General features: G+C 35.1%; 1 protein-coding gene across 1 annotated transcript in view; it reads left to right on the plus strand.

The window, feature by feature from the left end:
* The first annotated feature begins 301 nt into the window (after window positions 1-301).
* LOC104513927 (RB1-inducible coiled-coil protein 1-like) overlaps window positions 302-12803 on the plus strand; it is a 13418-nt gene continuing 916 nt past the window's right edge. Inside the window, exons 1-6 of the mRNA XM_010157435.1 lie at window positions 302-387; window positions 4124-4175; window positions 5660-5707; window positions 8841-8899; window positions 10305-10432; window positions 12601-12671. Of these exons, the coding sequence (XP_010155737.1) occupies window positions 350-387; window positions 4124-4175; window positions 5660-5707; window positions 8841-8899; window positions 10305-10432; window positions 12601-12671 (396 nt within the window). The 5' untranslated portion in view covers window positions 302-349. The remainder of the gene's footprint in view (window positions 388-4123; window positions 4176-5659; window positions 5708-8840; window positions 8900-10304; window positions 10433-12600; window positions 12672-12803) is intronic.

Raw genomic sequence — 12803 nt, forward strand, 5'->3', positions numbered from 1 at the left:
TACACAACAGCAAGAAAAAGATAAGGGTAAGCAAAGTTCTGAAGTAGTATTCATCTTTTCTAATAGAAAAATTCCATTCACTATGGGTTTGTTTTGATCCTTGGTGCTGCTCTTATTAAAAGAATTCTTACTTTCTTGTGACCTAGATTTGATTGAAACGCTTTCTGAAGACCGAGCTCGCTTACTTGAAGAGAAGAAAAAGCTTGAAGAAGAAGTTAATAAACTGAGAACTAGTAGTTTTTCTCCATCAACCTACTCAGCAGCAGCTTCAGAAGCTTGTGGAGCCTGCGCAGGGGATGTTCCCACTGATGCAGACAGATTGGTTTCTGACATTGCAGCTGAAGGGAGAATGGACTCCACAATGGAAACCAGCATGATGGCTGTGCAGTAAGTATGGGGCACTGTAGTAGAAATAGACAAAGCATGCTCTTATTCTTCAAATGTGTGCTGTTGGGTGTTTTGAAATGCGAATGAGCATGTTTAAAGCTCCTTCTGGCTTTGATTTTCTTGCTTAAAGGTATTCTTTTAAACGTATGCATACGACTGTGGTATCACAACCATTAGGAATGTGTGGGTTTCATGACTTAGAAGTATGTAACTTATAACTGTGAGGCCAAGTTTCATCTTTGAGATAGAAAAATAGACCTAGCGTATATGAAATAGAAGTCAAATGGGAGAAAACAGTTGTCAAAGCAGCCTAGAATGAGCTGGGTGGCTGTGTGTTATTGGTCTGTCTTTTGAACAGTGACTGGCTGTCTTGTACAACAACAATCAAAGTTCTTTGTTTTTAAATGTTTACTATCAGACAGCACAATGACATTCCTTGAGAAGGGGGAAGGGCCAATAGATATGCTTGGTAGAAATGAGACTGAATCCTCAGGATTCAACACAAGTAGGGAGACTGAGGCAGATTGAGTGGCCTTGATGGATTGATGTGTTGTATTACTGGAGAGGAGGATAGGTATTCAGCACTCCTTCGTATAACCCCATAATCATCAGCTGTGATGTACTGCTGACTTACTAAAAGGCAGTGATGGAACTGGGGAAAAAAGTTTGCAATGATTTAAATCCTTACTGGAGGAAAACCGGGCAATCAACTTAAGTACTTGAAACTGTAAACTCTTATTTTGAGATTGGTTCTTCTGTGTTTGGATTGGGTTGATGATCTGGATCTACAACAGATTCAAGTAACGTTATGTTGATATCTCACATGTTGAACTGTTGATTGCTCTTTATTGCATGGAGTTTTAATTAGGCAGGGGCTAGTTTGCAGGTAGGTGTCTTAAACTGTGCTTGAAATACTGAGGTGATTATAGAGATTGGAGGTAACTTAAGGGAGTTGTTTGCGGTCATTGACTTCAGTATATTGTCTGTTTTGGGTGCCCAGAAATAGCAGTGCACTTTGTTACTGGCATACATGCCTTGCCTGGTAAGATAAGAGTCTACATGTAAAGTGAGTAGACTATGATCTGGTCTCAGTACATGATGAAATAATTGACTGCTACAAAGTTGTCCTGTTGGTTGTTGTCAGGAATCCAGGCTACTTTCAGATGTAACTTTTTTTTTTTAAATACTTACTTCCATGAAAATGTACATCAAGTTCAGAGCCTTGATTCTTACTTTAAGTGTACCTGAAGTAATTTTGTAAAGGTTTTTGAACAGTAAAGACTGATGCTCAAAGAGAAGGGTTTGTTATGATGCATGCAAAAATCCTAATTATTTTTTCCATTTTCTAAAATTTTCATAGTTTTCTCTTAACAAATGTAAGATGTTAGGCTTAAAAATTATGTACTGAAATGAGCACTCTATTACATGTACTTGCTGACAAGAATAAGGCAAAATGACTAGCACATGGTATGTGTGCATTAAAATAAGACTCATTACTAAAGATACTCAGCTATTACCATGCTTAGTGCAGTATGAGAATCCATTCTCATTAGATTACTGGGAGAGCATTCAGGAAAAAAGGGGGAAGAAGTTTTGTCCATTCCAGTTGGGTGTTTTTAGCTCTATGTAGAAACTGGTGAAAATGAGGAAAAAATAAAATATCCACAGTATGAGTATGTTTCTGCTATAGCAGCCTAAGAAAACTGAAATAGTCAACATTTAGTATTTTTTTACTGATTGATGAGAACTGTTCTTCATGCTGACATTTTCTCCCTCCTTGTGGTGGAAGATTGCATTTATTTAATTCTCTTATACTAGGCATACTCCTTTTAAGATCCTTTTCTACTGTGACTAAGGAAATTTGGATTTTAACTGAAGGCACTTCTAAAAATTAGCAGTCGCATCAAATGTGTTCATTTATGCTTTTACACCCACAATGGTTTTCTAACAGACTTTAATACATGAGTTACGATTGCATTGTCAGATTTCCTCTGTTCTCCACATAGACTTTCTCATTTGTGAAGTTGATAAATATCATGAGCTGTATCATGTTACCCTGAATAAACAGCAAGTTTGCTTTGTTCTGTTTACCTCAGTGCAGTGTGATGTTGTCAGAAGACAGATCTCATCATCCTAATTAAAATAAAAATTTGTATGCTCTTATTTCCCTTTTATTTCTGAAGCTTCTTGAAATTATCTGTCTGATGTATGCTTTAGGACTGTACGGTGCAATATAGTCATTTGCGTGGAGGGAAAAAGCTTAGAATCCCAAATTAATTTCAATATACTTCATGTAACTTATTTTTCTTTTTCTTCATTAAACATTGACCTGAAGAGATTGGCTGCATCTTTGACTCACCAACTTGATTAGTTTGTGAATCTTTGTTGTTGAAAGGAAAGCAGGAGGGCTGTAATCTCCTGTTTTTCTACCCCTTTACACAGATTCTTCATGGAAGATCATTAAACAATTGCAACCTATGTATTTTCTCTCTGTGCCACTAGCTTTTTGAACAGTCCCAGAGTACTTCTTACCTCTTACAGAAGTAATGAACCTGACTGGGAAACACACAATTAGAATGAGCGTTTGCCAGAGAAGCAAAAGCAGAGTTGTTAAATATTGTTACATTCACTTTAATCGGCATGCATCACAATGGATGCTGCCTAACCCAGAATAATACCCAGTGCAGGAAATAACTTTGTGGAAGCACGAATTACAACAGTTGTTGCTGACCAAGCTAAACTTGCACTGATAATTGATAAAACACTGAAATACCTTGTCTTTAGAAGGTGAACTGTTTCTTAGAGTAATCATTCCAGTCCTGAACTCTCAAGGCAGCTTTACCAAAAAAACATGTCAAGATAAGCCTGGGAACAAAAAATTTTGGCTCAGTGCACTAAAAGTCATGTAATAAATAGGCAGAAATTATTACAGGTTCCTGTTGACGTCTTCCTATTACAGGAGAGCTGAACAGCCTTTTAACAAAAATTAAGTCACGATTTACATGGCTTAATTATAATCCCTTAGTTCTACTTGGCATTTAGCATGGATTTATGGCATGTTTTGTCAGACTGGATGAATGGACTCTATGTCCAAAAATTTGTCTATTGTCTTTTCCCATCCAGATCAGTTTGGACTACAAAATATATTGTTTCTTCCCTATTATAACTTGTCTTTAAAAATATTTTTTAATTGTATTAGGAATTACTTTGTTCTTAGGAAATTCCTCTTTAGGATGTTAGCATTACTTTATCATGCCCCAGTGCTCAGTTTATCTCACAGATAAAAGGAGACAATTAGCAAGTCCACATTAGTCAAATTAGTCCACCAGAGTGTCCCAGGACACGGAGCTTTTAACTACAAAGATTAGGAAAATACAACTTTGTAGAGCTGAACCACAATATCAAATGTTAACTGCCAAAGTATTTGGAGCTGTATCTTTCACCCTAATGTTTTGAAAACAAGGCAGAATATGCTGAAGTGGCCCCATGTAAATTCATAAACTGATCATTGACTGAAAATTTACTGATTTGTTGCAACAAAGAAGCTCCTTGGTTTTAAGGGGGGGGAAACCCCCCAAATGTTCGGTCAGATGTTGATGCTGATTCTCTAAGGTACCTTTCTATGCTAGCAAATACATGGCACTCATTACTGAGTGAAGGGGGGGGCATGGGAAAGGTAACTTTTGATCATTTAAAAAAAAAAAATCTGAAATTGTCCATTTTTTTTTTCTTTTAGTGAGAATGTCCATATGTCTGAAGAAAAACAGAGGATAATGTTGTTAGAAAGAGTGAGTAGATTGTAAAGTTAAGCATTACAACTATTTACTTACAAATATGTGTGAACTTGTGCTGTGGTCAGTGATATACCCTGATGCAATACAGTATCTGCAAGGCTTATAAATATCATTATACTTGTTTGATAGAATGGTTTGGGTTGGAGGGGACCTTAAAGATCACCCAGTTCCAACCCCCCTGCCACGGGCAGGGACACCTTCCATTAGACCAGGTTGCTCAAAGCCACATCCAGCCTGGCCTTGAAGACATCCAGGGATGGGGCATCCACAGCTTCTCTGGGCAACCTGTTCCAGTGCCTCACCACCCTCTCCGGGAAGAATTTATCTGCTATATCTAAATTACTGAAGTAATTCAAAATAAATTGTGATACATTGTACTTGGCCTAGCTTAAAGTTTGTTTACTCAGTTTGTCGGCTTCAGTATAAATGAGTCAGGTGTAGTATTTCTTCGTAGGAGTGACAGGTCATTGATCTATGGAATTTCTGATTACTCTTTCAAATTAAAGCATCCAAAGCAGCTGAACAGGAATTAAGATTAATTTACCTGTTTCTCTTGGAAATGGGTAACTTCTTTTCTTAGGCTGCTACTACTTAAGTCATTGTAATTCTACTGGGGGTGCCTTATAATCTTGACAGTATTGCTTTGGTAAAAAGTAAAATAACACTTGTTATGTATGTGCTTAAAACTTGCAATTTTCTGAAGTTATTGTTATTCTCTTACAGGCTAGATTTTTAGGTTTATACATCACACAGACACTCCCCCTGCTTCTCCCAAATACACACTTTAAATTTTCACTTCTCTTACAACTTTTATTTTGGGCATAGCTTTCAAAGTACACTGAGTAATTGAACCTTGTTGATGCAATAAGTTATCCTTGTTAAAAGCTAGATTAACTCTTACTAGTTACACCTGAATCTTTCAGATTCTAGTAATTTCTAACTATACAGTTGTATCTAACTCCCTTCAGTTGCCTTTTTCTTGCCTCTCAAGGTTGACCTTAAAAAGAAAAAAAAAGTCTCACCTTTCAGCTTTCCAGGGTCACTTTAGACTAAAATCTGGTTAGAGAACATGCATGTGTTCTGTTAGTGCATTGTGGCACTGTATAATGCTAGGGGCTGAATGTTTGGCTACAAGCACTTACATGCATTATTCTGTCATCTGCTTACAAAGGATTTGTCACGGGTAGAAGCTGTAAAATAGTAATACATTACATTTCTTTTGCTGTTCTGTCACTGAAATGATTCTGTAACTTGAGATGGGTGAGTATGGAGGTGAACATAGTTTAGCAGAGGATTTTGGAGCACTGTGGTAATTGTTAGACCAGATTTTTTACATGTCTGTTCAAAAGATGTTTTGATATTGCTCTAGTAAATATATGTATTGTATAAATAGTCTGGCTCCGGTCATATCAAATTTTTTAAATATTTATACTGTATAAGGTATTTTAGTTATTTAATCAGATGAGATTTTCTTTCAGACTTTGCAGTTGAAAGAGGAGGAAAATAAGAGATTAAATCAAAGACTGGTAAGTATTTGTGCAGTCTGTGTTTTAAGTCTCATGAAAAAATAAGGAGAACATACAAATGTTAAGTGCATTACAGTCTAAAAATGTGATTTACTAATTTCAAGTAGGTTTTAAGTGTTAAGGCAGATGACAAATGGGTAACCTGATAACCTTTCAGAGGTACCTCAATTTAGTAGTCTCCTCATGGAAAAGATTCACAGGACGGGAGAAAGAGACTTCTTCCCAAAGAACACAGACTACCCAAGCTTGGGATAGGGGGAGTTAATTTCAGTGGCAGCATGGCTTAGTGTTTCAACAACAGCAGACTGAAGGCCATTTTGCAAGATTGTAAATATGCCTGCACATTATGCTTAATTAGGAATGTTAGCAATAACTTTGAGATTGTTTTTGGAAAACTGCACCTGTCACTTTTGCAAGGTGTGAAAATTAAATTCTGTCTAGCAACTGGAAATACAAATGGCCATCATCTTAAACACTCAAATAATAGTCAGTGCCTGTGGAAGGAAAAAGAACATAGTGACAGAGGTCCTTTGATTCCTGTGCTATAAATCCTTCTCCTTTTATTTTTCCTGAGTTTATTCATGCTAGCAGGTCTCAACCTTAACTCTTAAAAATTACTGTGTTTATGGGATACAGACACGTCCTTTCGTAGTTCATTGGTTGGACTGTCTATAGAGATTTAATTGTTTTTTTAAGTGACAGGTGATACCTAGGAATTTGGTAGGAAGGGATGTCTGTGTAGTTGCAAGTTACATTTCATAGTAAAAGGGTTTGATAAGTTTCTCTGGTAGGAGCTGCCATTTTTCTGTCAGGTGTAGGGTTGAAATTTACTATATAATTTACTATAATACTACATATTCAGGTGTGGAATTGCAAATTTTTTTCAAACACTTTCCATTCCACATTAAAACCTGTAAATAAAACCCTGCTAATAGGGGACATAAAAGGTTTGCAGTGCATCTAAAAGCATTTTTTACAAAAGGATTTTTTTATTCAGAATGTCCGTGAAGTGCACAAGAGGTGTTTCAGTGTAGTTTTTAAAATAAAACTCAGAACACACTGTACAGTCTTAGAAATGTCTGTAGCTTTGCTGAATTAAACTCTTGATCTTTTGTTGTCTCATCTTCATTTGAAATTGAAGAAAACAGTGTTGTGTAAGACAGACACAAAATTATTTTGTTGTTCTGATTAATACTAAGCGGTGTAGGAGAAATTGGCAGCTCATTGGTGTCTAAAGCAATTCAAAACTGGTTTCTAAATGGGCATAGGAACATAATACCTTTTCAATTCCTTACTTACAAATTGGTTCTGCACAAGAAAAGAAAATCTTTTCAGGTGTCTGACCTTTCCAGCTGAAGTTGTGGGTTACCTCTGCAAGCAATAAATAATAAACAGGAGCTTCTTTTAATACCAGGAATGTTATTACAGGATTTCTGTTATTTTATATGAATTATTGAGAAAGGGAACGTTTTTTTCTGTGTAATGTTTTAGAACTCATAAAACATTCTTTATTGAGTTTTAATGGTAAACATAAAATCATATAATATAATAGTTTGGGTTGGAAGGGATCTTAAAGATCATCTAGTTCCAACCCCCCTGCCATGGGCAGGGACACCTTCCACTAGGTCAGGTTTCTCAATTTAAAATTAGAAATTAATGAAAAATATAAAAACCAAACACATTTGCATTTTAATTAAACACTTATTCTATTTTTTTAAAGTAAGCCAATCTTTGGTCTTAACATCTGAAGAGAACTGCCAGACACTTTAGCCAACAACCAAAGCAAATTATATGCATTTGACAACTTTTGTTAGCTGCGCTTTCTTTTTCAAGGAAGAAAAGTGAATAAATGTGAATGTGGAAAAAAACCCAAATAAATGTAGTCTCTAACAAAAAACCCCAAACCAACAAAAAAAAACCCCAAAACACCATTGATTGGAAGTTGGACCCCATAGAGAAAACTGCTGAAAATGTCATCAGAAGTTGAGAGCTTTGTGTTGTACTGTATTGAGTTTTGAGTCATTCTTTGAAGAAATGAAGAAAACCGTGAATAGGCTTCAGGCGCGTATTAAGACAGGCTGATACTGTTTCTGGGAAATGAGGGGGGAGGACTGTCAATAGGAAATGTGCTGTAGGTAACAATATTTGAGTTACAGCTGAAAAATCTTGTGCTAAACTTCAAGTATGAGTAATCTAGATTTTAATAGCGTGTATAAATGGTCCAGGGAATAATAAACAATGGAAAAACTGCAAGACCTAGTTAGAGTTTCTACAGGGCAATTATGAATTTTCTTCTCTAAGGAAGTTACCAAAGGGTAATGAAATGTATGCATTTACGTCAGATGGGCTTCTCTACTTGCCTGTATGTCAGATGCGTGTCCCTTTTGTAGATTAAAAGCAGCGTTAGTCATTTACTACTGTTACTGTAGGAAGTGTAGGTATACTTACATTTATTTTTAGATCTAGTTTATTTTATTGACTTTGGTTCATGTGCCTGTGTTAATTACATTTAAAGGCAAGCGTCATGCAAATAGGAGAGAAGATAGAAGAATTATGTCCAAAACTTTACATGACTGAGTCTTTGTTTGGTCTTAGAAACTTTGACTCCAGTTTTATTCCAGGGAGTCCTGCTCTGTCTATTACAGTAAACTTTGTATGCTTTGGACTATCATGTAATCTAGAATTCAACATCCAAATTTTAATTGCAATAAACATATTTAACTTCCAAAGTTTTACCATCAGCCTTCTTGAGAAAGCCAGTGGCTTCTGTAGAAAAAGTGCACAGGTATATCACAAGTCTTGTGTATGTTCAGGACAAATCTTTACTGGCACTTACCTGGAAAGCACTTCTCAGTTTTAACTGAATTCTCCCTTATTATTTATGTAATAAATATCATAATCAAAGGTAGCCATTTACAAAACAAAATACCAGAATCATAGGCAGACAATGAAACCTGCTACAAAACAGGATGACAGAAAGGTATGCTGTTTTCTTGGGTGAATACAAGATCTGCAAGAATAGACACTGTTTGAAATCAGTAAGAAATTATTAATCTTAACTATATTGTTACCTGCAACATGCATTTCATCATACCTTTCCAATACTTTATAGCATTTCTTTTTTTTTTTCTAGATGTCCCAGAGCATGTCATCAGTATCGGCAAGACATTCTGAAAAAATAGCAATTAGAGAGTAAGTAAATGTTGATTTTCGTATAAACAGATAGATATGCCTTCAATATTAGGTGTATAGTTAAAGAATGTCACAATTCTGTTCTTCCTCTGCAGTGAAGAGACACAGGTCATCTCTGTAGTTCAGCCGTCAGTTATTGAACCATCTCAGTTGGGCATAAATCAAATTTTATAAATGCTATTTTAAACAGAAAAAGGGCCTTTCTGAATTCTGTATGTCGGTGGTTTTCTTAAATTCCATGATTTTCTTTACACAGTTCATAGGGATCATACCTCATGGGATTCCTAGAATCCTCCCAGAGTGTTCTTTTAGATTACTTTCTGTTTATATGTAACCTTCTTGAAATGACACAAAGTAGAAGGAATCTTGTTCACCCTGAATATGCGTAGTGCTCCGTTATATTCCAAGAGAAGTTTTACTTCCTTGAAGTCTTCAAAATTTTTGGCTTACCTTGACAGAATAAATGAAATTAACTCAAATATTTGTTAGATCTTATCAATCTGTTAGCAGCTGCATGTAGAATTGTTGCTGGAAAAAGAGGTATTAATACTTGCAAAATACAAAAGCTACAGCCAACTGCTTTTAAATAATTTATCAGTCTGATTTTAATTGATTAATATAAAAAAATCTTTTTGAAGATCCCTGGAGGAGGAGGAGTCATATTCATTCTTAGAGCCCTTTCATGGTCTAATGCTTAATTTGTTGCTATTTCAGACTTAATTTCTTTAATGGATAAATTTACTTCCAACACATTTGTACTGTGAAACAGAAGTTGGAGAGAGAAAAAGTTAATCTGAATTTTGTTAGTGAAACTTGGCACTGAGAACTTGGTGTTTTGTATTAGCCTGGTGGCAGGAAGAAGTAGATTTTTGAAGCTTTTTATGTAGTCATGATGGTGTTTCTTTTGCTTTGTTCAAAGACAACATTTCATCCCTTCTTTGTCCTGTGTGCCTAAAATTTTAAGATCGAATAGCTGCATAAATATTTTGCTATATTTTTCCGTGTTCAAATGGAACTCAGTTTAAAGCATCAGAATAGCGTTTATAAACACTAATACACTGATTATTCCCACAAGTATTAGTGAATGAAAGTAATATAAAATTGAAACCCTAGTATTTTGTTAGGTAGTTCTGTTTATATTTTAAAGCAAAACTGTCAGTTCTTTTGAAGAGAATACTTTGAGCTGATGGAAGTGGAAGAACATTTCAAAAACTTTTTAAAAAGTTAGTGTTTTGTTGACTTCAGAAAATATAAAATGTATATAATTTGGCATAAGTAGAAACATACTACTGTTCAACTTGCTTGGGAAGTGTGATACTTGGGAAGAAATTGTAGTGTAATTAGTGTAGTTTTAAGCTTCTATGCTTTTTTTTAGTTAAGTACCTTGATTTTTTTTTTCTTCTAGTTTTCAGGTTGGCGATTTGGTTCTCATTATCTTGGACGAGAGGCACGACAACTATGTGTTGTTTACTGTTAGTCCAACCTTGTATTTCTTGCACTCAGAATCTCTTGCTGCACTGGATCTCAAACCAGGTGAGTGTGGTAAGTGTCGGATTGCTTCCAATTATCTCCTCCTACAAACAACACTCAACTTTCTAACACTTAAGTGATTTTATAAATACATATATATAGGATAAATGAGAAGCCTCTAATGTAGATAGCTATCAGCTGTCTTTGTAGCTTTTGCTATTTGTTTTGACGCTAAACATCTTTCAAGGCAGATGACACTTTAAATCATGAATTCATATGGATGTTAATATCTTGGAAGAATAGGGGAAAATTTCTGCATCTAAGTAAGCTGTTTAAAAAAAAAAAAAAGAGAGAAAAAGCCAATTTTGTACATACCCAGTGTATGTTAACATGTCTGTGATGAAAACATTCCCATCAGGCTATTTACCTATTCAGTAGCTTGAATAGTAACGTATAACTATGTAGGTGTTAGGCCTCTTTTTATATGGATTTATGTTTTCAGTGTCTTTTTTGATGAAAGTAAATACAAAACTCAAGGTAATGTTTCTGTCAAAACTGCATGCTCAGTTCTTATTTTTTAAATAACTAATTTTATGCTATTCTTTGAAGATTGTCACTGGATACGGTTTGTTCTCTCTGTGCCTCATCTTCTGCAAAGTGACTAGAATTTATGTACCCAAATAAATGTCTCAACAAGTGTAGACTACGATGTAGGGAGATTTGCAAGTAATATTTTTGCTGATAAAGTTTTTTCACCCAATTTAAATGGTGTTCAGCAGAAATCAGGGAACAGTTTCTCTATGTTTTGTTTATGTTCAGGTTGATGCCACATTTGCTTTATTCCTCCCTTAATCTTCGGATTATTTGTTGGCTACCTTTGCCAGCAATTTAAACTTAGTTAAATTGAAGTATGAATCTTTTTTTAAGACTGCGTCTAAATCTGCCCTTTGGTACCAACTGTACATAGCAAGTTAATAATTCTTTACAGATCCACCTACAATGTTAAGTGTCAGGGATCTAGGCTATTGTAGACTCTCTGCCTTCTTTAAGAGCACTTGAAAGTGCTATGCCAACACTGAAATTGCTTGAGCACTGCGTGATTTCTGTGTTCTCTCTTATCTTTGGGATATGGAATTTTTCCTTTGCAAATGTAAGGAAAAAAGCCCTGCATCTTTCTCACTATCTTTGTTAGATCAATGAAGGCTGTTGGCCAAGCAAAGTAAAAAGTTGTGGGGTTTTTTTTGGTGATTTAAGTATTAGTTGTAGAGCATTCAGGCCAGATACAAATGCTTTGCACTGATTTGTGTGAGTGTGGAGTAGAGCAGAATCTGCTGCATTGTTAATAGCCAAAGTAATCTTGAAGGGTAAGATTCAAATTTCAAAATCTGCTTCCCGAGTGACTCATTTTCGAGTCACTAGATACAGACAGGATCTCATAAACAATCATGCTTAGAAAAGCATTGATTTTAGTATTATGTAGAGCATACGTGAGCTGTTCCTTATGTCTGTTCTGATGTTTTCTTTGTGCTATGATTAGTGGTAGTTAGAAAAGAACAAAGCAAGTAAAATGGGTATAGTTTCATGGAATACAAGACAAATATGCATTTCCCTACTGTTACAGAAATGAATACAAGCTCAGAGTTCATGCCCACTGTTGCTCTTTTGAGCTGTCACTTTACTATTTTGGTTTTTTCCACTTTTTTCCTTTCTGAACAGCACCGGGTACTTTCAGAGGACTGTGACCAAAACTAGCAGACTTGTAGGGCTTTGAAATTATTATTGATGACTAACAATTTTCCATCAATAATACAGAAAAATAATCAAATGTTTCAGTAAGAGCAATAATAATAGCTGAGTACGAAAGATGTCTTCTCCTTTGAAATAATTCAAGAAATTCTCACCTTAAATCAACCCTAAAGATCAAGCTGTATTGGCAAGAATAATTTTGAATCATTAGATGAATTTCTGGTTTGACCTGCTTTTGTCTTCTCTAATTTTAACTTTTTAAAAATATTTAATCTGAAAAATCAAATTTTTTGTTTGAGAATTTCAGTGACCTGTCTTGACATCTGAACTTACATATTTTCAACTTATTTGAAAAAAGGTTTTTTTTAAGAATTTATTTCACTGAAAGTAAAATCACTTTAACAAATAATCTTTAATTATATTAAATATAATACCCTGTTATCTGTAGTTGATTACCCAAAGTAATAAATCTATTGTCTCTTTAGCTTCAGGTGCATCTAGGAGACCTTGGGTGCTAGGAAAAGTAATGGAAAAGGAATATTGCCAGGCAAAAAAGGTAAGGAAATAGTAATGGAGAAATCATCTGATAAAAATCAATGGAGAAGAAAATCAGATTTAATATTGGTAACAATTTTGAAGTACACTCTGCATAATAAGTGAAGTGAAAATTGTCCAAGGTTCTACCATT

The sequence above is a fragment of the Eurypyga helias genome, unplaced genomic scaffold (assembly GCF_000690775.1).
Source record: "Eurypyga helias isolate BGI_N326 unplaced genomic scaffold, ASM69077v1 scaffold7918, whole genome shotgun sequence".
Classification (NCBI taxonomy): domain Eukaryota; kingdom Metazoa; phylum Chordata; class Aves; order Eurypygiformes; family Eurypygidae; genus Eurypyga; species Eurypyga helias.